Genomic DNA, 25,363 nt, shown 5'->3' with positions numbered 1-25,363 from the left:
CCTCCCTCATTTTACAGATAAGGAACTTAAAGCCCAGAGATATGGGGTGACCTGCTGAAGGACACAGCAACTGTAAGCAACAGCCAGGATTTGAAACCAAGCCCTTTCCTTTTATTCTAAATCCAATTTTCAGAAGAGTGCTTCTATCCTCGCCCTAACCCAATCAACTCTCAGTATGTGTATGGGCACGAGGTACTACTTAGGATAAGTAACCTTGCCCCATGTCCCTCTTCTCTTCTCTCCCCCACCAGAGCACATCAAGGGTGACTTACCGGAGTATCCTGCCCTCCTCCCGGAAGGTGTTAAGGCCATCATCACATGACTTGGAGCGTTCGGTTGTGATGGCCAGAAGATAGGATGAACGTCGGCCCGCTTTGATACTGCCTGGAATGCCCATCCCCAATACACACACTTTGGGATTGGGGGCACATCTTGTGGCTCCCTGGTTCCTCCCTCTTCCTCCCCCCAGGGTCCCAGACTACCTCCCAATGTTCCCCCATCACCTGGTGGTGAAAATGATAACCGAGCCCTAAACCCAAGAACAAAGGAAAGCAATGGGATGGGATGGAGGGGGGTGGGCTATAGAAAATCAGACAGTGGGTCTAAAAGAAATGAGATGGAAACCTTCATAAGCATCAGGGGATGAGACTAACAAATCAAGCAGTGAGCAGACTAGGAAGTAAGCTTTGGGCACACTGAGGATAGGCACAGGTACTCACTGCAGTCTTGGGAGTAGTGGCGGCCAAGGGCAAAGGTGAAGGTTGGGGAAGATGGGCTGGTGCCCATGACAGGGGCAGAGTTCATGGCACTGGACACAACGGCTGAGGCTGGTACATGCTTGGCTTTTAGGTCAATGCTGGGGCTGGTAGGCTCGTCTTCAGAAGGATAAAAGCAGGAAAAGTGGGAGAGGAGACCTTAGCCTGGCTCATCATGCATCCTTCCCTCCTGCCCTTTCTTGAGCATAAGTCTCTCCAAAACAGCTCTCCCTGATATCTCTGATATCCCCTGTCAGGCATTATCTAGTCCATGTCAGGTATCCACCCTGAGGGTGAGACCTTGTCTCACCTAGCTGGGCATCTAGGTGATTCAATGGATAGAGTGCTGGGCCTGGAGTCAGGAAGACTTGAATTCAAATCTAGCCTCAGACTCTACCTGTGTGACCCTGGTTAAATCACTTAACCTCTGACTCAGTTTCCTCACCTGTAAAATCAGGATAATAATAGCACTACCTCCCAAAGTTATTGTAAGGATCAAATGAGATAATAATTGTAAAGTACTTTAGCACAATGCCTGAAACAGTTATCATCATCATCATCATCATCATATCAGACTGAAAGATTCTCAAGGGCAAAGGCTCCCCTATCATCACCCAGAACAAATCTCTGACCACTGAAGGTGGGAAAAAGGGAATAGGATGGAAGAGAATGGACTACCTATTCTCCCATCCTGCCCCATGCCAGGTCCCCACTCACCTATGAAGGGAATGGATGCCAGTGAGTCTTCAGCAGCTGCCAATGGTGCCACCTTCCTGCTTGGGTGCTCTCCTTGCCCACTTGACTCAGGTTCTGAGGTCTCATCACCAAACCCAAAGTTCATCTGCCTCGGAGGAGGCTGCTGAGCCTTGCGCCCAGTTGGTGGTTTCTGTCGGAGAACCACCTCCTCCCTCCGCTCCTCAGCGGGCAGCTCTGGTGGCTGGGTGTTAGGCTCTGGCCGTGTAACCCTGAGTGGCTCTGAGGACTCAGCTGAATGTGGGGCAGATGGTTGGGGGAGGTTAAAGGTAGGTAGACCTCCGAAGGGGGAGTCCCGGAAGGAAAGGGCCTGAAGAAGACCAGTCCGACGCTGGAAAGAGGGGCTATAGCTTCGGTACCCAATGTAACCTGTATCATCCAAGCTGGGATGAGAGGGCTGAGCTGGGGGTTTCGGTCCTGGAGGATCCTGCGGCAGGCAGGCAGGGGGTCGGGTTTGCGTACGTTGGGGCACCCACCCAGAGTGCTCAAATCGGGGAGACACCAGCGTCCCCGGCCCCAGGGCCTCAGCAGAGCGGACAAAGCGACCCAAGTAGTCATCAGACCGGGCTCGATGCCAACCTTCATGCCCCAGATGACATAGGGCATCCTGGGAGGTGGAGCAGGGCCATGGTCGATGGGCCACAACATCTCCCAGCCGGTCCTGGGAGACACTTCGAGCACGAGGGGGCATAACTGGGCACCGCCCCTCTCTGCTCCCCCGAGGCACCTGGTTTGACAGCCAGTGGGACAGTGCCTGCTGGCATTCCAGTTTGCTTGGGGGTGCCCGGACCCCAGGGTCCTGGAAGGCACGGGAAGTTCGAGGATCAGGAGCAAGGCGGGGAAAGGCACTAGGATTGGGGCGCGGCTGGCTCATCCCAAAAGAGGCGTTGTCTGGATGGGGGCAGGATGGTGGGGACCGATAGCCAGGATCACTCCAAGGGGAAGGGCGCCAGTGGTCAGTGGGTGGTGCTGAGTGGGGCTCAGGCACCATGGTGACCCGGGACGAGGCCCGGGGCTGTGAAGCATAGGTCTTTCGGGGGTAACAGAGTGGAGGTGGCTCTGGTATGCTCCGGGCTTCTCCAGAGTATGGCTCGTTCCCCTTTAGGTAGGCATCCTGGGAATAAGCCTGAGGAGAGAGATAGGATGAAGAGAAAGAGGTCAGCAAAGCCCCACGAGTCATTTGTCCAGGCAGGAATCAGGAAGGCCAGAGTTCAAATCCTGCTTCAGACAATTACTAGCTGGGTGACCATGGGCAGGTCACTTAACCTCTCTGAGTCTGTTTCCTCATCTGTAAAATAGGGATAACAATAGCACTTAACATCCCAGGGTTCTTGTGAGGAGCAAATAAGATAACATATGTAAAGTGTGTTGCAAGCTCTATATAAATGATATCATTACTATTACAGAGAGAAGTAGGAGCTGCGTTGGGGGAAGGTGGAGATAGGGTTGGGGGAAGCACTGGAGGTAGAGGAGAGGTTTCTTGAGTTCTAGGGAAGAAAGAAGTACAAAACCCAATATAAAGTACTAGAAAACCAACATGGGGCCAATTAGATTATGCTTTCTGTGTGGTTCCTTTCAGGCTTAAGCCAAAGGCTGTTTCTGGAAGCTAATAGCTCAGGATTTGATCTGCTATCCCCTTCCCCCAGAAATAACTCCGCTCTACTCCTTGGGTAGTGGGGCTATACACATCCCTCTTGGAGACAGCCTAAAGCCCCAGCAGAAACCAAACCTAGCTTCCAGAGGTAGAAAAAGAGGCCGGGGTTGGGGAGGGGCACCTCAAGGAGCACACGACAGAGACTGGGAGGAGGAAGAAGAGGCAGCAGCAGGGGAAGAAGAAATCATTTCTAAGGCCGGTAGGGAGCCAAAAACCTCTATCCTCTTACGGTTGGTTTAAATGATTCCTAGGATGGAGGGGAAGGAGAGAAGGAAAGAGGGAGGGAATGTGAAGTCTCCTGATCTCAGACTTTCCCATCTCTTGCTCTCTCTCAGCTTGTGCTCAGCTCCGCGACCAGCATTGGCTGAGGGGCTTGGCAGGCCCGCCCCCCCCACCCCGAGTCTAACCTCCCCCCCTTCCCAGTCCTGGAATTTGGCTACAACACTGAGGCTGGCGCTGCATTGCTGAGCAGTGACAGAGCCGGCCCTCACCCGGCCAAAAAAGGAGGCGGCCCCCAGGACAGAAGGACCCCGTCTGCCTTTGGCCAGAAGAAGCCTGGGGGCTCCGGACCAACTGGTCTCTGGCCCCTCCCTAACGCCCCAAAAGGGATCTTTTCTAGGGAAATAATCCTGTGGGATGGTATAGCGGGGATGGGGCGGGGAGGGCGGCTACACACATACACACACACACACACACACACACACACACACATCACACAATTACAATAAGACACTCCCTGAAATGCACCAAGAGACACCAACACACTACTGAGACAAACACACAAGGCGGCGCGCGCGCACACACACACACACACACACACACACACACACACACACACATACACACACACACACACACACACACAAACACACACATACCTCTCCTCCCGGCCATCCTGCCGGCTCCCCACATCACAGCATCCTGACCACGCCCCCTCTGCTCATCACCTCCCCACCCCCAGATCCCCCTCCCTTTCCTGGGTTCCCCTCCTCAGCTCCGCCCTCACCAACCAGCTGAGGCCTGGCGCCCCGTCCTCAATCCTTCCTCTCAGGACCCTGCTCTCCCTGGCTGGGCCCCCACCCTGGCTCTGAGACTGGGATGTGGGGGGAGGCAGGAGAGAGGAGGGAGGAGGGCGGGGGGACTAGACAGTGTCGAGTGGTGGCGTCAGTGGCTGCCCGCACCCTGATTGGCTGGCAGAATTGGCTCCCAACCACAGGAATGCTTGAGCCCCACCCTCCTGGGCCTGCCGGTTGTTGAAGAATTGGGGGGGGGGATCAGAAGAGTGGCCAGCATCCAAATACTGACATCTGGTGCTCTCTGCCCACCCCTTCCGTGTGGGCACCAGAATCCTCCACACCATCCTTCATACTATGCAAGCTGGCTCCTCCCCTCACTAAGCTTGGCACAAGGGGAAAGGTGCCACCCTGTAAGACGCCAATGCTTCACAGAGTACTCACCCCCACTCTTTGAACTCATCCCTGGACCTCTATCCTCCATGTACCATCCTCCCTCACACTCTCCCCTCCTTTCCCCGCAATCCTGGGGCAACAGTATTTGTTTCTCGTTGGACCCAGAGCCCATCGAGATTAGGGAGGGGTGTACTGGGCGGAGCTTGGATTCTGACTCCATGCTACATGATTTGGGGTGAATCACTTAATCTCTCTGAGGCTTTGTAAAAATAGAGAGATGAAGGTTGAAACAGCAGAGCCAGAACTGTCTTCAATTCCTCCTCTTTTCAAAAGGCCCCCCAGAAGGGCAAAGGAGCGATCTAGGTCAGGGAATGCAAAGTTCTGAAATGGGGGAAGTGTACCAATTGAGGTCACTATGATTCCTGGGATTATGAGGATGAGCATGCTGAGGAAGCTAGGAGACTAACATTGCAGAGCATACAAATTTTCCCCAGAGTCTGGGGTAGCCTCCACTACTTTCTTCCCCTCTCAGAGGCCACTGGCTTTAGCAGAAATCATTCTGATACTGGGCCCAACAAGCATCAAGTTGGGGATCGAGGTGGGTTACCCATGAGATAGAAATGGATAGGCAGAAAGTGTTGTCCCCCAGGCTTGGGCAGGGAATGAAGGAAAAACCTGATACCATGATGTTAAAAGCCAGAAGCTGGACAACATCCCATCCCACCTCACTCCTTTTTACTGTTGGGAGAGGGTCTTTGCCCATTCTAAACCAAAGATCTGTGTGCAGACTTGTGGTGGGGAAAGGCTGGAGAGCGCCATCCTGGATTGGTCTCCTGGAGAGTCTCACCACTGGGGGAAGGTGGGATGGAGAAAATGGAGAGAGGAAGAACTCAACCTAGGGAGGTATCTCTGTGGAATGACCAAGGGTCCTCTTGAATCTGCCATTGTCTCCCAATGGAGGTTACCTAGGCAGATCTACCTTGGGCATCACCACATGAGACCTCTTCATAGACGCCCTCAAAATGAAGCAATCTATGCCACCCCTTGGGAGGTGCCCCAACATTGGGCAATCTGGGCAATTCTCAGGTACCCCTCCCCTATGGATTAACCCTTTCCTTCCTCACTCTCTTGCTGTGCTAATGGGGAAAAGACATTAAAAGGAGGGTGCTCAATCTTGACATCCCTGCCTAGGGAAAGGGTCAAGGAATGGGAACTCACCAGCTGGAGGATGTCCTCATCCTTGGGCATGATGGAGAGTTCCAAGGCGTCATCACTGTAGAGGCAAGAGAAGGTGGTCAGCCAACACCATTGGTATCCACCTCTACACACACACACACACACACACCCCAAGGCAAGGGGAGGGATAAAGAAAAGGAGGTCTGGGAATACAAGGGACCCCAGGTCCTCAGGGGCAATCTTCATGCAAAATGTTCTAAAAACATAACACTCCATCTCTTGGCTCCAAGCATTTTCTCTGGCTGTCCCCCATGCCTGGAATGTTGTCCCTCTTTATCTCCCTCCATATACTGATTTTCCTGACTTCCTTTAAGTCCCAACTAAAATTCCATCTTCTCTAGGAAACCTTCCCCAACCCCTCTAATTCCAGTGCCTCCCTCTGTTAAATATTTCCTATTTATCCTACATATAGCTTTCTTTGTATATATTTGTTTGTTGTTTTCCCCATTAGACTGTAAGGTCCTTGAGGGCAGGGACTATTTTTTGCCTTTTTTTTAATCCCCAGTGCTTAGCCTAGTGCTTGACGTAGAGAAGGTTAGTAAATAATGATTGACTGATTGATTGGGGGAAGAAAAAGGCAGAGCTTAGACTACTCAGGTTGTGGAGAGAGTGAGGTTACTCACCTGTTCTGGATCAGTGCAATAACTTGGGAGTAGGTCTTGCCAATGATGCTCTCGCCATTCACTTTCACCAGCCGGTCTCCTGATGATACAGGTTGGGGGTGGGGGTGGGGTTTAGGGAGACACGCACCATCCCTTGTTAGCAACCCTGATTGTCTCTCAGAAGATGGTTTCAGAACCTTTCACCTTTATCCATCCCCCCATAAAAGCTTATTTTGTGGGATGGGTAGCAGATCCCCTGCCTCAACCAGGCATCAAATCCAGGCCCCCTTGCTCTCTCTCAGCTCTCCCACCCTAAAACCCTAGAGTACGTAGGACTCCATTTTAACTGCTGTGGGAGTGTGTAGGGGCTGATTTCATTAAGCCCAGGAGGCATCCTCCCCAAGCATCTTGAGGAAGTAGAGCAAGGAAGGAGGCAGTTGCCAATGGAAAGAGAGCCTCATGCATGTCCCTCCCTAGCTTCTCACCCACCTGTCCGAAGCCCAGCCTGGTGGGCAGGCCCATCATCCTTCACATTCTTGACAAAGATGGTGTCCATGGGCTCCAGGTGGCTCCGGGGGGAGGGCCCTGGTAGGCAGTGGCCAGGTTAGCTGGGGGTTGGGGGCCGAGGGTCACACATACCCAGAGGTATACTTAGTAGAACATATACACACACACACAGTGACATGTAGCCACACATATAGAGAGAACACACAGGAACTCACAAAGAAACATGAGAACATACACAGAAAAACGAAACAATATACAAGAACTATAGACACTAAAATACAAAAGCATATAAGAGATCACAGAAGTAGAGATTTAGAGCCGGAAGAGACCTTCAAATGATCTAGTCCAAAGGTTTTTGACCTAGGGTCTACAGAATCCTCCCTCCAAGGAGTTGTGGATAGATGTCAGGACCATCTTCATTTCAACATAATTGATTTGTTTTGTAATCCTATGTATTTTATTTTGTACACTAAAAAACATTATTTTTTGAGAAAGGGTCTATAGGCTTCAACCAGACTGCTAGAGAGTCAATGGCACAAAAAAGTCAACCCTCTTGTTTTAGAGATGATAAATAGGTCCAGAGAGGTGAGTTGATTTGACCAAGGTCTCGCAGGTAGCAAGTGGCAGAAGAGGGATTCAAACCCAGATCCTCTGGCTGCAAATCCACCCCTCATTCTATTGTACCTTAGAAACATGGATATTCTGAGTTGGCGAGCAGGCAGAGGGGGTAGGGATTACACAGGGAGACACTGAGACACAGAGAACAGAAATACCTAAAAGAGAAAGCTCCCAATCCCAGCGCTGGACTTTCCAAGAAGGCACTAGACCACCCAATATCCATGAAGAGGAGGCATAAACACTTGAATTAACACCTCATGAGATCGCTTGATTCCAGTCTCCTCCCCCACTCCTGTATACCCCACTCCCGGCTCTGAATCTCCACCTAGCCACATGGAACCAATAAATTTAGCCTTTTCTTATGGAAGGTCATGATCCATCTTCCTTCTGCACCTCCCACCCCATCCCCACCCAGACAAACCTCCCCAACTCCTCCAATACACATATGGATGACTGTGACCCCCACATCCCCCTAGAGCAGACTAAGGGTGAAAGTTTCCCCAGAATGGCTGGAGGGAAGAGAAAGAGGAAATAGAGCTTGAATGAAGAGGATGCCAATTTCCAAGATTTCTATCCCAATTTCTACCACTAGGGGTCAGGATGTGCAGGGCCTCCTGGGCATCAAGCTGGGAACAGAGAATCCTAGTTTCAATCTGTCACAGACGGGCATGGCATGTGACATTCCATGCTTCTGAAGGGAGGGGAGGAGATACTGTAGGCAAATGACAGAAGGTGAAGATGTTAACATCAGCTCATATTTAACGGGGAGAGATATCCCATAGCCACAGCCCCTTCCTCACCTGATGGATGGATAGGCCCCCTGTCCCTTGATCCACAGACACAAGAACTTGGCCAGAGGATGATAAATGAAGCAAGAGAGGGCAATGATATCCAAAGGAGAGAGGGAGAGAGAGAGATGGACAGAGACAGAGAGAGATACAAAGAGAGATAGAGGGGAGAGAGAGAGTCTTAAAGAAAGAGGGTGGAGGGGCAGCTAGGTGGCACAGTGGATAGAGCACTGGCCCTGAAGTCAGGAGGACCTAAGTTCAAATCCGGCCACAGACCAAACACCTAACATTTACTAGCTGTGTGACCCTGGGCAAGTCACTTAACCCCAATTGCCTAAAAGGAAAAAAGGGGGTGGAATGGGGATAGCATAGAGACCAAGAGAATACTAGACATGGAAGTAAATGGAGAAACATAGAAGAGAACAAGAACCCAGGAAGTAGAGACCAACACCCAGTCCTGAACCCTCCTCCAGGCCCCAGCCTTCCACTCCCGCATCTCTCCTTACCTCCTCGATTTCCATTTTCTTCTTCCTGCAGAGGACAAAAAGATTGGTGTGAGTAGCCGAGATTCCACTGGGGACCCTTAAGCAGCCTGGGCTGGGGTCAGAGATTACATCTCTTCTCCCACTCCTCTATCCCAAGTTTTATCACATGGCCTTTCCCTCAGGCAGCTCTCAGGGCGATGGAGAAACACAGTCTCACTCAGGAAGTGCCCATTTTGATTGGGGAGACAGACACACAGTCAGGATACAGACAGAAACTCAGATACAGAGAGATGAGGGCAGATGAAGGGTCCAGCATCAATTATGGAAGAACATGGACTCATAGAGAGACGAAAGCTGGGGGTATTAGTCATAAAAGTTTCTCTAAGAGGGGACTCGAAGTCCATTGGGCAAGGAGGTGGAAAATAGAGACCCTTGGTTAGGGGAATGGATCATGTAAGGAAAAAATAATAAACTAATTCAGATAGAAAGGGGAGAGACCAGCAGAGCCTATATTAGGGAATAACGAGGGATTAAGTTCATGAGACAGGGTCAACAGCTGATGGAGGAGCAAGGCTTGAAGGCACAATAGAGGCATTTCTAACTGCCTGGACAGATAGTAGTAAGGAACCACCTTGGTTCTTGAGCCAGGAAGGGGCAATATGAAATCATGCTGTGGAGAAGATGAATCTGGTAGCTTTGTGCAGCAGGTGGAGGGGAAAGCATCTGCTGTGATCACCTAGACATGCATGGATCTGGATCTTGTTGGTGAGCAGCTACAGGGAGGGAGGAGGGGTAGTAATGACTTGGATCAGGAGGGGAGGAAGTTAACAGAGAAATGGAAGCTTTCAGTCACTCCTAGTGGGCAGGGACCCGATTTGGGTACCATCCTCTTTTTCTCTTGGAGTGTTCACTGATGTGAGCTGACAACATCAGAAGTGGGTACGAAGAAGAGACAGATATGTTTAGACAGTTGAGCTGCCTCTGGGCTGCCACTGCCAGGTGGGAAGCACCAAGGATGGAGCACAGCCATCCTCCTGCCTCTCGGCTGCCCAACGCTTGGACGAACCCAGAGCAGGTCTCCAGGGATGGAAAGGGCACTGCCTCTCAACCCCAGAAGTCAGAAAATTCAGCTGGAGCTTGGACCAACCCTTCCTCCAGTTGTGTAGATGTAGGATAATTCTGCCTAAGGAAGAGGAGAAAGGGAAGCAACTGAGCATTTTTCCTCAGGGCAGAGTCTTGGAGAAAGTGGCCAGAGCCCAAGGGATCTGTAGTAGGAAGAGACAAGGAAATGGGGAAGTCCAGAGAGATCAGGTTAAAAAGGGTAGAGTGGGGGTATTCGAGTCCTTAGGTAGCCCACTAACTTTAATCAGCCCAAGCCTGATTCCCCAACCCCAACCTACACACAGAGATATACAGACACAAGACACTGAGAAAGGCACAGACACACAGATATCCATCGGCATCAGCGCATAGGTTCACTCAAATGCAGCTATGCCTAGTGTAACCTGACTCCCCTGTCCTCTAGCAGGTGGGACTGCAGCCCCTCAAGGGAGGAGCCCCCTAACAGCTGTGTGGGTTAAGCCCAGCCCCCAGGGTGTGGAGAGGGTCACAAATTTACTCTGAAACTCCAAAATAAACCTGCTTCTGTTTCTGTGGCAGGGGCCCCACCCTCATTTGGAGGCTGCATCTGTCTCTACCCTCAACCCTTCAGCTCCCAGACTTGACCTTAGACCTTTGGTTGGACTAAGGGGACCTGAAATCTAGAACAAAGAACCACTGGATCATCACTCTAGAAAAGATGGTGGCCATTTAATCCAACCCCCATCACTTCATAGATAAGGAAACAGAGATCAAGAGAGATTAAGTGACTTGGGAGAGGTCTCGTAGGTAATAAGTGGCGGAGGCAGGATTCAAACCCAGGTCCCCTGACTCTGAGCTTGTGGATCAGCCAGCCACCATGCCAACAATTCCTCTTTCGTATACCCTTAGATTTGGATTAGGGCTGAAAAGGATTTTGCTGTTTAGTCTGACTCTTACTGACCCCATTTGGGGTTTCCTTGTCAAAGATGCTGGAGTGGTTTGCCATTTCCTTCTCCAGCTCATTTTAAGACAAGGAAACTGAGGCAATCAGGGTTAAATTACTTGCTCAGGGTCACACAGCTAGGAAGTGTCTGAGGTCAGATTTGAGCTCAGGAAGATGAGTCTTCCTGACTCAAGCCTAGCACTCTACCCACTGTGCCACTTAGCTGCCCTAGAGACTTTAGATACCTCTTATTTCAAGCCTCCCTTTTATTTTAGAGATGGGGAAACTAATGACCCAGAAAGAAGAAGCAATTTGCTCAAGGGCCAGGACTGAAACACAGGCCTCTGGACTCCCAGGCTTGATAGCAAACTGCCTCCTACATCCTGCCCCTACTTAGAAGGCCTTAAGAGGCCCCTTGGCAAAGGGTAGGCAAGGAAGCCAATATTCCCTGCATCTCTCTCTCTCTCTCTCTCTCTCTCTCTCTCTCTCTCTCTCTCTCTCTCTCTCTCTCTCTCTCTCTCTCTCTCTCTCCCCTTCCCTCTCTCCCTCTCCCTCTCCCTCTTCCTCTCCCTCTTTATCCTTTTTTTCTGTCCTACTCTTCCTTCCTCTCCTCTTCTTCCTTCCTCCCCCAACCTGCAGTTGAGAAGAGCTATGTGTATTATGAAAATGTGAGTAGTTTTGCAGATGAGGGGTGGCAGAGGATGGTGTTCATGCAGGAGAAGCTACAGCCTCATCAAGTAGCAGAAGGCATTTAGGTTAGACCCAAAGAAGGACTTTCTGACCATGAACATTCTTAAGACAATGTGGGGGAAAGGATGTCACCTTTCATTATTATGCCAAAGGTAATAATAATAGCTTACATTTATATAGAATTGTAAAGCACATTCCTCAAAACAACCCTGTGATCTAGGGAGTAAAAGTACTATCACTCTTTGCAGCACATGGACATCATCTGGTCCAGTTTTCCTGTCTTACAGACAAAGAAATGAATGCCAAGAAAAGTTAAAGTGACTTGCTTAAGAAATTAAAAATAAATTTTCATTTATGCAAAAGAGAAGCACTTACTTTGGCTTTTATATTTGTATTAAAATATTAGCCCTTTGTAAGAATATACAAAATAGATTTAAAAAATCTTATTAAACTTGCCTTTTGTAAATTAAAAAAAAGGTATCATTACTCTCCATTTTATAGATGAGGAAAATGAGGCTTAGAGAAATCAGAGCTAGTACTTGAACCTAGATCTTTTAACTGTGACCAATGCCTTTTTTTCCTCTATATCCCACTGATACAGGTCACCACCTTGGTCTGTAGGGAAGAGTGACTTCAGGCCCAATTCCATACCTTCACACCACAGTGCACAGCTGACTCTGGTGGGTAGACAATGAAGTGCCGAAGGGTGAAGCCAAAACCATCTTGGGGGTTCTTGTGTAACAGCAGCGTCCTGGGCCCTGGCCAGAGATGGGGGGGTCCGGGACAGCACGCATCTCTTGAGCCCAGTGAAGGCTATGGGGAGATAAGAAGAATAATGTTGAAGTTCTGACCTGGCCATTACTGGCCCAAACTGGTATGAAACATGACTATATACATACACAGCAAGAGAAGGGAAATAGGCAGGACATGGGGAAAGAACCCTTAAAAGGGAGGCAGAGCCCAACTTTCATTTCCCAGAGGGCAGAACTTGGAGCAATGAATGGGTAGAAGTTGCAAAGAGACAAATTTGGTCTTAGTGTAAGGAGAAAGTTCCTAGCCTCCCGACTGGTCTCCCTACCTCGAGTTTCTCCCTACTGCAATCCATCCTCCACTCAGCTGTCAAAGAAAATTTCCAAAAGCAAAGGTCTTTTTCCATTCCCCAACCCTGACTCAATAAACTCTACTGGTTCCCTACTATCTCCAGGATCAAATGTAAATTACTCTGCCATTTAAAGCCCTTCTCAACCTGGCCCCTTCTTACCTTTCCAGTCTTTTTAAAAAGTTTTATTTATTTTATTTTTAATTTATGGAATAAAACAAGCATTTCCATAACATAGTATAATTAAAAAAATTGCACATGAAACTGCAAATCCATTATGTACAACTCACTATTCCTTTTAAATATATAAAAAATTATCATGTAAATTTCTTTTTTTCCCTTCCCTCCTCTCACCTCCTGCCCTAGAGATGGCTACCATTAGATACAAATATATACGCTTCCAATCTTCTTAAACATTACTCCGCTCCATGAACTCTATGATTCATTGGCCTACTTGTCATCCCTTGAACATGACACTCCATCTCCTGACTACATGCTTTTTTGCTGGCTGTCTCCTATGCCTGGGAAGCTCTCCCTCTTTACCTCTGCCTCTATTTCTCTAGCTTCCTTCAAATCCCACTTATTCCTGGAAGGTTACCATCCTGGCCAATCTGTCTTCCTTCTCCCATTCCCCCAACTCCCACCTTCCCTCTGAGATTATCCCCATCTACACTTAATGTATTTCACATATGCATATTAATTTATATGTTCCCCCCCCCAAAAAAAAAAGAATGTGAGCTCCTTTGGGGCAGAGACAGTATCTTTGTCTTTCTTTTTAATCACCAATTCTTTTTTTTTTAAGTGACTTGCCCAGGGTCATATAGCTGGTAAATATCTGAGGCCCCATTTGAACTCAAGTCTTCCTGACTCCAGGACTAGTGCTGTTTTATCACCAATTCTTAGCACAGTTCTCAAAGATACAAATTGCTTGACAGGGCTTCTTAAACTTTTTCCATTCAAGACGCCTTCAACTGAAGGTACTTGTTAACCAGCAGTGTGCTGACAAGTGTTTAACAACTGGCTCTCCAGAAGGAAAAAAAATGTACCCACGACACACTTTTAAGTTAAATCTGCTTTATTGCTATTTTCTCCACCATTTTCTTAAGTCTAGCCAATCATCAAAACAGTAAATCAAACCCTGATTTGTAGTGTTTGACGATTTTCCAGAGTGTAAATACTCATACTGAAAATTTTTTTTCTTTTAGGCAATTGGGGTTAAGTCACTTGCCCAGGGTCACACAGCATACTGAAAATTTAACCATAGTTCATTTGAACTTGCTCCTGCATAAGTTAACTGCTTGACTGCCATCTAAAAGTAGAAGAGACTGACTTGGGGAATTACCTCCCCCTCACTCAAAGACTACAAGCAAAGGTTTGATGACCGAGTGTGTTACTGTACATCTTAGAAAGAGGATTCCTGCTCAGGCACAAGTTGAATGAGATGGCCTCAGGAGTCTTCCTGATTCCTCTTGATTTCTGGATTTTTTTTTAAAGGCAATTGGGGTTAAGGGACTTGCCCAGATAGTAAGTGTCAAGTGTTTGGTCTGAGGCCAGATTTGAACTCAGACCCTCCTGATTTCAGGGCCAGTGCTCTAACCCCAGAGCCACCTAGCTGCCCCTGGATTATTATTATCATTATTGTTATTTTTTTTTTTGCTTTTTTGGTAAGGCAATCGGGGTTAAGTGACTTGCCCAGGGTCACACAGCTAGTTAAGTGTCAAGTGTCTGAGGCCAGATTTGAACTCAGGTTCTCCTGACTCCAAGGCTGGAGTTCTATGCACTGCGCCACCTAGCTGCCCACCCCAGATCATTTTTATTTTTTAATGAATTATTTTGCCTTTATGTTTCCTCTTGCTTAGTAGTAGAAAAGCACTGTTAGTAAATTACAGTTGTAGAATGCTTTGAGATTAAAGCTTAAGAGACACAAACTACTGTTTGTTCAATAGTATAATAGAAATATTTCTTAAATTCTTTTTAAAAACAGGAGAATACAGCCTTTATCGACATAATATAAGGATCTAGAGACAGAGGAACAAGAAAGAGGCTGATCTTCTTAAACCTTGGGAATTCCAAGTTTTCTTCTGCTCTCCATGCTAATCCTCACTCTGCCTCCATCACTCTAGGGCCTACTATGCCTTAGCCAACTTCTCTTGACATGTTCTTCTGATCATATAGTCTCAATCATCCCTCCCCAAGTCATTCTCCGCCTCCACCCCTAAACCCCCTCATCCCCCTGCCTCTAAGTCTCCAGGGAGTCCTCCCTAAATCAGTTCCTTTCTCTGTGAACTGCTAAAGACCCAGAGTCCAACTCATTTATCCCTCTCTTTTTTGGTAGGATAGTCTCTTCCCTAAGCCAGGAAAGCTTGGGGATGGAGATGGGAAAGAAAGAGAAATATCTCTTGGGAGGAAAATTTTACTGTCTCTCTCAGTTGTCGACATGAGCTCATGTCTGTGCTGCCTGCAGTTTTTTATTGTACCATCACTCCTACCTCTAGGAGTTTCTACCAACCTCCAAGGAAGCCTTCATCATCCAGCAATGACTAGAAAAGGAGCAAGATCAAGATTACAGGAATGGACAGGTAAGAAAAGGGACTTTCTTCGAGGATAGGCTATCTAGCCCAGCCGCTCGGTTCCCAAGGATGTCTAAAACAGACCGAAAGAGACAATGCTGGGTGTGTGGAGATATGCTTCTTAATCTATCTGCCCTCTGCCTGCCCCTTCTGGAATATTTGGGATTCCCCAGGAAAGTGGAATGAGAGAAGGGGGGGGGGCAGTATCTAGTAAAAGAGACAGCACAGAGTAGTGCTTGGGGCCAGCAAGATTTGTGTTCAAATCATCAGACCCTTACTAGCTATATGACCCGTCTCTGTGCCTCAGTTTCCTCATCGTAAAATGAAGTGGTTGAACTTGACAGCCTCTAAGATCACTTCTGGCTCTAAGTCTATGATCCTATGATCCCAATAAAACTGGGAGCCCCTCTGTGAAAGGAAAGGAAAAGCTTTGCTCAAGGGAAGGAGACAGAGCTCCTGCACTTAGATTCAGGTAACTCATCTTCCCCTTAAATACTCAGAGCTGCACACAACATTGAGGATTCAAGGGTGTGACAGGAGTCATTACTGGGGGACAGACAGTTTGACAGAAAAGAAAGAGCAGAAACAAGGGAGGGCGTAAAAGAGAGTGAGCAAGCGAGCGAGCGAGAAAAAGAGAGGAAGAGAAATGGAAATGATGAAAGCAAAGAAAGGAGATACAGAGATCAAGAGGAAAGGAAGGTAGAGGTATTTCTCTAACCTTTGGGTCCTCCGTGGATCCTTCACTCATCCTCCTCTTTCTCCTCCTCCTCCACCCACAGGGTTCTTTGACCTTTATGCTCCACCCCAGAGCCCAAGGGGCTCCAGATACTGCCTTGGAACATCCTCCTCACCCAGCCTCCTCTTATAAACCAAGGAGCAGAGCCGTTGGGAGAATCTCACCACGACTCACTCTCTGGGGTAAGAAGGAACCCCACCCTCCCAAACGCTTAAGCCTTAGCTAGGCACTTTTCATCTCTGCATCACCCCGACTCCCCCCCTAAAAAAAAAAACAACCTACCCTGCTCATCCCCCACATCCACCTTTCATCCCTTTCAATGCAGTTACTTTTGTTTGGAATGAGGAGGGAAAGGACTCGCAAGGGGGGTGCCTCTTCAGGAGGAGGAGGAAGTGCAACAAACTATTCTGGTTTCATACTCTCCTTAAGATCTTCCCAACTGGATTGGAGGTAAATCTCAAAATAATTGCTGCCAAAATGTCTGAGAGATTTGTTGATTCATTTATCCACCCATCCACCCAACAGGTATTTGCAGAGCACCAATGGATGTAACAGCTTTTTCATTGATCTCCCCCTCCTTACCCCCGTAAGCTTCCACCTCTCCAATCTTCCAATTAAATTGATATTCCTAAAACATAGATCTGAGCATGTCACTTCCCTACCCAAAAAATCATCAGTAGCTCCCTATTGCTTCTAGTATAAAGTTCAAAACCAATGCCATCCACAATCTGGCTCCTCCTACCTACCTTTCCACTCATTTCATTTTACTCTTTCTCATGAATTCTCCATTCTAGACCAATGGACCTGCTAGCTGTTACCTGGACATGATATTCTATCACCTGCCTCAGTGACTGTGCACAGCTGGTCCTCAGTCTGGAAAGCCCTCACTACTCCCCACTATCTCTTAGAAACCCAACTTCCTTCAAAGCACAGCCCAGGAGCCTGTGCTCTACAAGAGGTCTTTCCCCACACACTCTCTTAAAATTAATTTGTACTATTTTGCATCTGTGTCCACGTTGTACCTCCCCGGTTTCCAATAGAACAGAAGCTCCTTGAGAGAAGAGACTTTCTTCCTTCCTTCCTTTCTTTCTTTCTTTCTCTTTCTTTCTCTTTCTCTCTCTCTTTCTTTCTTTCTTCCTTCCTTTCTTCCTTCCTTCCTTCCTTCCTTCCTTCCTTCCTTCCTTCCTTCCTTCCTTTCTTTCTTTCTTTTTCTTTCTTTCTTTCTTTCTTCTTTCTTTCTTTCTTTCTTTCTTTCTTTCTTTTCTTTCTTTCTTTCTTTCTTTCTTTCTTTCTTTCTTTCTTTCTTTCTTTCTTTCTTTCTTTCTTTTTCTTTCTCTCTTTGTTATCCACAGCACCTAGCACAATGCTTTTCATATCAAAGGCAATGAATAAATGTTGTATTAAATTGAACTGATGTGGTTGAAATTTAAAGATCACTAAAAGGAAGGTTGTAAATACTTGACTGGAAACATCAAGGACAACCCTTACATTTTGTTATTGTTCAGTTGTTTAAATCATGTTTGGCTCTTCCTGACCCCATTTGGGGTTTTCTTAGCAAAGATACTGGGACTGGTTTGCCATTTCCTTCTGCAGATCATTTTACAGATAAAGAAACTGAGGCAAACAGGCTTAAGTGATTTACCCAGCATCACACAGCTAGTTACTGTCTGAGATCACATTTGAATTCAAATCTTCCTGACTCCAGTCCTGGTACCCTATCCTCATTGCTCCTTCGCCACCTGCTTCATTTTAGAGATGAAGAAACTGAAGCCCAGAGGTTAATTGACTTGCCCGACATCTCAGAGATAATAAGGATCAGAAATTTAATAATAATAAGGATCAGGGATTTAAACACAGGTCCTCTGACTCCTTGAGTGTTCACCATTCCATAGTGCTTGCAGATGCTGGCAAATGAAAAAAACAAATTGATGAACTATATCCCTTCTCCTTCACAGCCCAGAAGGGCTACCGGGACAGAATACAGTATACATCATCGAGCAAGTTTTCTGAATCAGCCGTTTTTATTTAAGCACTTTTCTCTAACAAAAGGGAGAGTTCCTTTTAGAAAGAGTGGGTGGAAAATGACAAATGTAAAAACAAAGGATATCAAATGGAAGTGTGTGTGTGTGTGTGTTTAAAAAATAGGAGGAGAAAAAATGTTAAAAATAAATAAAAATTGAAAAAATATTTTTAAAAATAGGCTAGATGGGTAGGGAGACCAGACACGAAAGAAAAGACTTAGGAGGGGATATGATCGATGTCTTAAATTATCTGAAGGATTGTCTTGTGTTAGAAGGAACAGATTTGCTCTGTAGAGCCTAGAGAGTGGAATAGGACTATTAGGTAAGGAAGTGACTCCTATTGTAAAATTAGGTAACTTTTAAGTTGTAAGGAACTTTAGAAATCATCTGTTCCAAGCCCCTCCTTTTATATAGTAGAAACCTAAGGCTAAGTGGAGAAGAGGATATGCCCAAAGAAATGCAAATAGCAAGAAACAGAGGCAGGATTAGAACCCAGGATTAGAGCTCTGGCTCCCAATCCAGCATATTCTCGTTCCCACAAATCAGATGCCTTAGGTGTGATGGACTGAATTCTCTAACAATACAGCAGGACAATAACAGAAGGGACTACCTGGTTAGGTAGTGAGCTCCCCTACAGTGGATGTATTCAAACAGAGAGTGTCAGGAATGTTCGTGACAGAGAGAATTCCACATTGTGGGAGAAGATAGGACTAGACCTCAGAGGTCTCTTCTAACTTCAAGATTCTGTGATTTTGTGATATCTAATACCATGTTCTCTAGCCCCGGCTGGAGTCTGATCCTCTGATGTAGGCTCTGTGGTGTAGAGGACTACCCGTCCTATCACCATCCCCACCCCCACCCCCAAATCCCAACCTCAGCACCATGGACAATTTGGGCCTCAGAGAAGATTACTCAATAGTCCTAGCTCTGGAAGAGGGGAGGAGGAAATTTATTTACTGAGAATTCTAAGGAGATTTAAAATCTCCAAGATTCCCCATATTTGCTGATCTGGGTGGGGGCGGAGGGAGACCTCAAGGGAGAAACTGCAGCCCTTTCCTGTCATGAAGCAAACTGGGGAAAGGAGGATGCTCATACTTATGAGTTCTCTACCCCGATCCTGACAGACTTCCTAGGCATCCTCAGGGATTTATGATGCCACCCCTCCCCCCTCCCCAACCTCACTGCCAAGCCTCTCTACAGCTCTCATTGTCCCCTCGCCGTCCCCCTGGATTATAGTTAAGCCCACAGCTGTCCCTGGGATGGGAAGTGGCCCTGACAGGTCCCTCCACAGGCAGTGCCCACACACCCAAAGTTCTGGCAGCTGCCAACAGTCCACCATGTCTCACCCTGGCTTACAGGCCAAGAGATTTGGCAAACCTCAGCCCCTCAACACCTTTCACTGAAACTTTTTTCATTCCCACCCCCATTCTTGTCTGTGTCTCTCCATTTTCTTTCTTCCTCTCTCCTTTCCTCTCAGGCTTTTCCTTCCTGATCAACCTTTTTTGGGGCAGTCATTTTGGTCACATCTTGCCTCACCTACAATGGGGACATTATAAATAGAGACATTTTATCACACATATCCCATCCCCATTAGGGCCACAGCCTTGTGAGCACCCACATGCCCATGCACCAGAAGTAAGAAATTAAGATCTAGATATGGGAAATTACAGGGGAAGAATTCTAGGGTTATTCAGTTGGCCAAAATTTTGACAAGTGAGGCAGCTGCACATGTGGTTGGGTGGCAATGCCAGGGAACCGAACTCAGGAATCCTAGCTCTCCCTTCCCCCCCCCCAGTTGGCACACAGGAGAATAAAGAGGTCATTGCAGAGAGCACAGAGTTCATGCTGGGCAATGTGCCCACTGTGACTCATGCCCTACCAGCCTGGTCTATCCCGAACATTGGAAATACTACCCCCCAACCCCTCTCAGTCCCTTGCCCTGAGGTCACTGCCCACTGATGGGCCATTCTGCCAACTCAGCACTTTGCTGCTGCCAGTCAAAGGAACCTATCTGCACCTTCACCAACAGAGTGCCAAGCAGGGAAATGCCTACCAACCCATCCTTCACCCTGCTCAGTTTCCCTGATGCCCTGTTTGAGCATGTCTCTCCAAATATGTTCCTCCTTTCATTCAAGACAACTTTAGGGCTGGAGGGCAGCAATGCCCAGTTATATTGTGGAATTACTAGTAGGTGTGAAAAACTTAAGGGTCAATGAGGAGCTGGGTTTCTGGAAGCTGACTAGCTAGCCACCTAAGACCCTGAGAGACCCCACAAACCCTAAGCCTCTCCCCTTCACCCTTTTCGCACGTATCTTGAGACCCGTCTGCTTGGGGGACTGTGCTTGGCATGGAGATGGCACAGCTCTCTGAGAGAGAGAGAGAGAGAGAGAGAGAGAGAGAGCCTCCCAGACCCAAAAAGTGCCAACCATTCTCCTGCCTCCAGCTCTACCCTTCAAAACATTAGTGCTGTTTTCAGGAGCAATCCACCTAGTCTCTGGGCATTAGTCCCCTCAGTGCTAGGCACCCCCATTACATCAGAGTCGGCCGCACATCTCACCCTGCCCCTAGTCGCTGTCCCTCGACGGTGGGGCCCCGACAGCCGCCGGTCTTCGTGGCGGAGACTCGGAAGCCAGAGGCAGCGCGGCTCGGGGGGAGCTGCAGTCCACACCGATTGCCCTCTCCCAGCGCCAGCCCCCACCCCCGGCCCGCTCCACTCTCCACACCGCCCGACCCACCAGCGACATGGCCCGAGAGCGCGGGGCGGGCGCGGGGCACGAGGGGCCCCGGGAGCCGTCAGAGAGGAGGGCCCAGGTTTCCGGAGCCGGACGCGCGGAGGAGGGAGGGCCTCGGCATTCCCCGGAGCGGGAACAACTTCTCTCTCCTCCTCTCCTTTGGGGCCGGGGCTGCTCCGCTCCTGCTCCTCGCCCCGGCCCGCTCCCTCTGGGAGGTGAGCCCGAGGGGGCCCCCTCCCTGGCCCCCGCCCTCCTGAGCCAGGCTGAGCCGTGCTGAGCCAGCTGGAGGGTCCCGGGGTCTAGGAGCCGGAGAGGAGAGGGGGGGCCCGGGAGTGGTGCCGTCACCTTCTGAGCCTCTCGCAGCTGAAAGCTCCCAAGCCCGGACACGCCAGCAACTCAGGCAATGGAGCAAACGCCTCCCCCAGCCCAGGGCCGGCCCCCAGCCAGCCTACGGCCACACAGGCCACCCTCCTCCCCTCCTCCCCTCCCTCTGCCCAGGGAGCTCCACGCCACTCGGATGCACATCACACACACACACACACACACACACACACACACACACACACACACTGCAAAACTACTGGTCTATGCACTATGTGCACAGATTTCCACGTACACACAAGTACATACTGTTCAAATCCATACTTCCCACAGACACTTGAGCTGTATAAATACACACTCTTCACACATACTGATTTGCTGAACAAATATATACAATGCACGCAAAGATGCACAGACCAGGAATCTTATCAACTGCAGCTCTCCAATGTATACACACACACACACACAGAGGCCCAGATGCATTCACTTTGCATATTCACTATGTACAGGCAAACCCCACAAACACACATGCACACACATACCACACATAACTTGCACACATATACACTATACACACCATACCACATAGCCCGCTCTAAGGCACATACTAGAGACATGGCACACCACAGAGACACATCACAATATTATTCCTCATTCATCATCAGTCCTCTTCTCCACCCCTCCATTTCCCCCACCCCCAGCATGATCTGGAAGAATGGTACTCTGCATAGTTGCCATAGAAGAGTTGTAAACATTGCGCGTGCGCGCGCGCGCGCGCGCACACACACACACACACACACACACACACACACACACACACACCAGTGCTATCTATCTAAAGGAACCAAACCAAAGACCCCACCCAGCTCCCAGAGGTGGCAGGGTGACAGGCAGGCAACACCCCACCCCTCCCACAATGCCAGCTGTCTGAATGCTCCCCATATCTCATCATAAATGTGGTTTAGGGGAAAACTGAAGCTAGTATATGTCATACCCTTAATGTTAATATTAATGAGATAGTTTCAGTTGGGGGGGTCTTCTTGTCAATTACCATTGGGATAGATACCCCCAGAAACAACTCTCCTCCCCCAATTGTAACAATAACTGTGACCTGTCATGTATGAGCATGTTTGTGGGGTGGAGCAGGGATCTGGGCCCAGGGTTGACACCATTTCTTGCTCCCATCCTCTTTTTCCAGACCCCCTCTCCCTTCTACAAACAGAGATCTGAGATAGGTCTTTCTAAGAGAGAGCAGGCTTTTGAGGAATGATGAGAGATAGGCATCTCCACATCACAGACCAGCTACTCAATCCAATTTGGGCTTCCTGGAGAATGCAAACTAGAGAAGAATCCTGAAGGATAGGAGAGTGTTCATCTGGAATAAGCACTGAGCCGTCTAATGCAGAGTATGGGTTCCCCATCCATCACCTCCTGACCAAGGTTGCCTCTGACCCTAATCATTATCCAAGCTGGGTGCCTCTCCGGTGCTAACATTGCCCGATTCCTTTGTTATCATCACTCTAAGTCAATTCCCCCAGTTGGGGAGTTTAAACACAGCAACGGAGAAAAGCAGAGACTGAAGGATGAGAGGTAGGGAGAAGACAGGAGACTAAGGGATAGAGAAAGGGGGGCACTGAAAGAGAGAAATGGGAGCAACTGAGGTGCTAAAGAGGGGTGAAACTGTGGGGAGAGAGAATGGGGGAGACTAATGGAGAGAGTGTGGGGAGACTGAAGGACAGAGAGAGATTTAGACCAAAAGCCAGAGGTTGAAAGAAACTGAAGGCAGAGAGGGGAGACTGAGGGAATGGAGATAGAAACTAGAAGTCAGGTGGTTGTGAAAAGACTTTCGAGTGAGGGAAATAGGGGGACAGAGAGTTGTGGGAGATTGAGTGTGGTAAAGACAGAAGGGATAGAGTGGGAAAAACTAAGACAGGATGAAGGAACTGAGGAACAGAAGGTAGGGAAGACTGAAGACATACAGAGAGGAAAGAAATTGAAGGGACCAAAAAGGGGGGACACAAAGGGACAAAAGGTGGGGGAGACTGAAGTAAAGAGAGTGGAAAGAATAGGAAGAGGTAGCGATTAAAGAAGGAACAGAGGGAAGAGGGGAGGAAGGGTTAGGATGAGGAATGTGGGGGAGGCCTGGGCTGGCCTGGGCCGGGAGTTGTTTTGTTCTCCTATTTCCTGTTTGCAGGCTGAGCTGGGCCCCCTGTGCAGGAGTCACCCCCACCCCCACCCCCGGGGGGCGGAAGCCAGGACGGGAAGAGTGAGGCAGCCACAGGGGCTGAGTCAGGAGGGATTCAGGACACAGAAGGAACAGTTCAGCAATGGGGAGGAGTCTAGCTCCTCTAAGAATTTCAGGACTGGGGGTCCTTCTCCCCTTCCCTGCCTTAGATCCTGCCAAGGCTACTCTCTAGCCAGGCCAGACCCTTTGATTCCAGAAGAAGGGACCATCTTGTCCTTTCCCCACCTTCAACTCACACTGGCCCCTTCACCTACTGCCTACGAAAAGAACACTTTCTCTTTCAAACTTGTAATATTAAGAGGCAAAGGATTCATCCACTTGCTTCTTCTCTTAGTACACACACACACACACACCCCACCACCACCACCACCACCACCCACCCACCACTTCTATCTCTCCTTCAGCCAACCCATCCAGTCTTCCTCTGCCCTGCCCTCCAGGAATACTGAGAATAAATGTGCCATCTTATGAATTTACCATCCATTTAAACTTTGGTTTTCCTATTCCCTGTACTGAAAAGGTAAGGGGAGGAAGGAAGAAAGGAAACAAGCCTTTATTAAGCACTTACTATGTGTCAGGGACATAGTAAGAGCTTGGGAGGAGGGGGGGAGTAGAAAGGAAGATGTTGGTGTTTTCATTCTATCCCAAGCTGAGAGGTCCTGAAAATGTAACAGCCATGTGTGATGCTCAGCCAGTTCCCCTAAACTGTCAGAGGTGACAGGTGAGGTTATAGCAAACCAAACAACTTCCTCCACCCCTGTTCCATCCCATTCTTCCCATCTGCCTCTAGGAAAGACTTGCTCAAAGGGCCTACTGAGGCTCACCATCTGGAAGAAAGGGAAGGGGTCTCTGGTGCCTCTTGTCCCTCTCCCTCAAGCCTCAGCATTTCCTCTGGGAAAGGAATGTGGGGTAGGCAAAGGAGAAGGTGGGGGAAGGAGGGCCAAGCGTTTCAAAATACCAGGCGTTGCTGAGATTCTATTCTAAGGCTTCCTCCCACAGGCGCCCCACCTCCCCCCACCCAACCACCTCTCTCAAGTCCTCCCCCCAAAACCAAGAACGACCCAGCAGACTTTCTGGCACCCCTTCTATTTGACCACCTCCCAACTTTCTCTACCCCTCAGGCAATCCAACCTAATCTCCTAGGGATGAATAAGGGGAACCGCTCCTGGGGAGGAAGGGATGAGAAAATATATTACACTCTCATGCCTCTCATTCTGACCCACCTTTCCTTAGAGCTGGTACTAAGGGGAGAGGTGAACTAGTCTTTTCTGCAGTCTAACACCAGTGCCTCTTGCTGCAACTGCTCTCTTTACAATAATATAATGTCATCTTCAAAATCTGACACTTCATTGTTTTCAGACCTCCAGTTACCCCCTCTATCGCCTCAGAGAGTCCATTCCATTTTTAGATATCAATATAGATTTTTCTTTACATCAAGTCTAAATTTATAACTTTGCACTTTCCACCCATTGCTCCTACTTCCTCTCTCTTTGGGTGAGCACAACAATTTTTTTTTCCTTTTCCACATGACAGGCAGCTATCATGTTCTCTCTCTCCCCCAAGTTTTCTCGTTTCCAGGTGAAATATCCCCAGTTCCTGCAGCTATCCTCATAGGACATAATCTCTAGTCCTCCCATCATCCTGATAACATTCCTTTAGCTTATTAGCAAGCTTTTCTAAAGTGTTGCACCCAGAACTGAATGTGACACTCAAAATGTGATCTGAAGTGGGACTATCACCTCCCTAAATCCTGGGCATTGTGGCTTATTTTTGTTTTTGTAGGCAATTTGGGGTTATTTGCCCAGGGTTACACAGCTAATAAGTGTCTAAATCCAATTCTGAACTCAGATCCTCCTGATTTCAGGGCTGGTGCTCTATCCACTATGCCACCTAGCTGCCCCTCCTTTTTTGTTTTTGTTTGTTTTTTATACTGTGCTTTGTTTATGGTATGACTTCAAGGTCTAATTGCCTCCGCATGCTCTCTGGCTTATCAATGTCCTTCTCAAAATGTGGTCCAGATCAAGGCAGAGTATAGCAGTGCTATTAACTGGGGACACAACTTCCCTTAATGTAGCCTTAAAATTAATTGCATTAATTTTTTCAGCTGCCATGTCACATA

At 48.3% G+C, this 25,363-nt stretch overlaps 1 protein-coding gene across 1 annotated transcript in view; it reads right to left on the bottom strand.

Annotated features, from left to right (window-relative positions):
• ARHGAP23 (Rho GTPase activating protein 23) overlaps positions 1–25,363 on the bottom strand; it is a 110,433-nt gene that overhangs the window by 52,479 nt on the left and 32,591 nt on the right. Inside the window, 8 exon segments of the mRNA XM_020997491.2 lie at positions 273–384; positions 720–875; positions 1,473–2,634; positions 5,790–5,844; positions 6,431–6,509; positions 6,899–6,994; positions 8,829–8,853; positions 12,172–12,333. Of these exon segments, the coding sequence (XP_020853150.2) occupies positions 273–384; positions 720–875; positions 1,473–2,634; positions 5,790–5,844; positions 6,431–6,509; positions 6,899–6,994; positions 8,829–8,853; positions 12,172–12,333 (1,847 nt within the window).

This window comes from Phascolarctos cinereus, unplaced genomic scaffold (genome assembly GCF_003287225.1).
Source record: "Phascolarctos cinereus isolate Bilbo 61053 unplaced genomic scaffold, phaCin_HiC Scaffold_5;HRSCAF=322, whole genome shotgun sequence".
Lineage (NCBI taxonomy): Eukaryota > Metazoa > Chordata > Mammalia > Diprotodontia > Phascolarctidae > Phascolarctos > Phascolarctos cinereus.
Note: the sequence above shows the minus strand (reverse complement) of the source record. Positions and strands in the feature narration are given on the sequence as shown.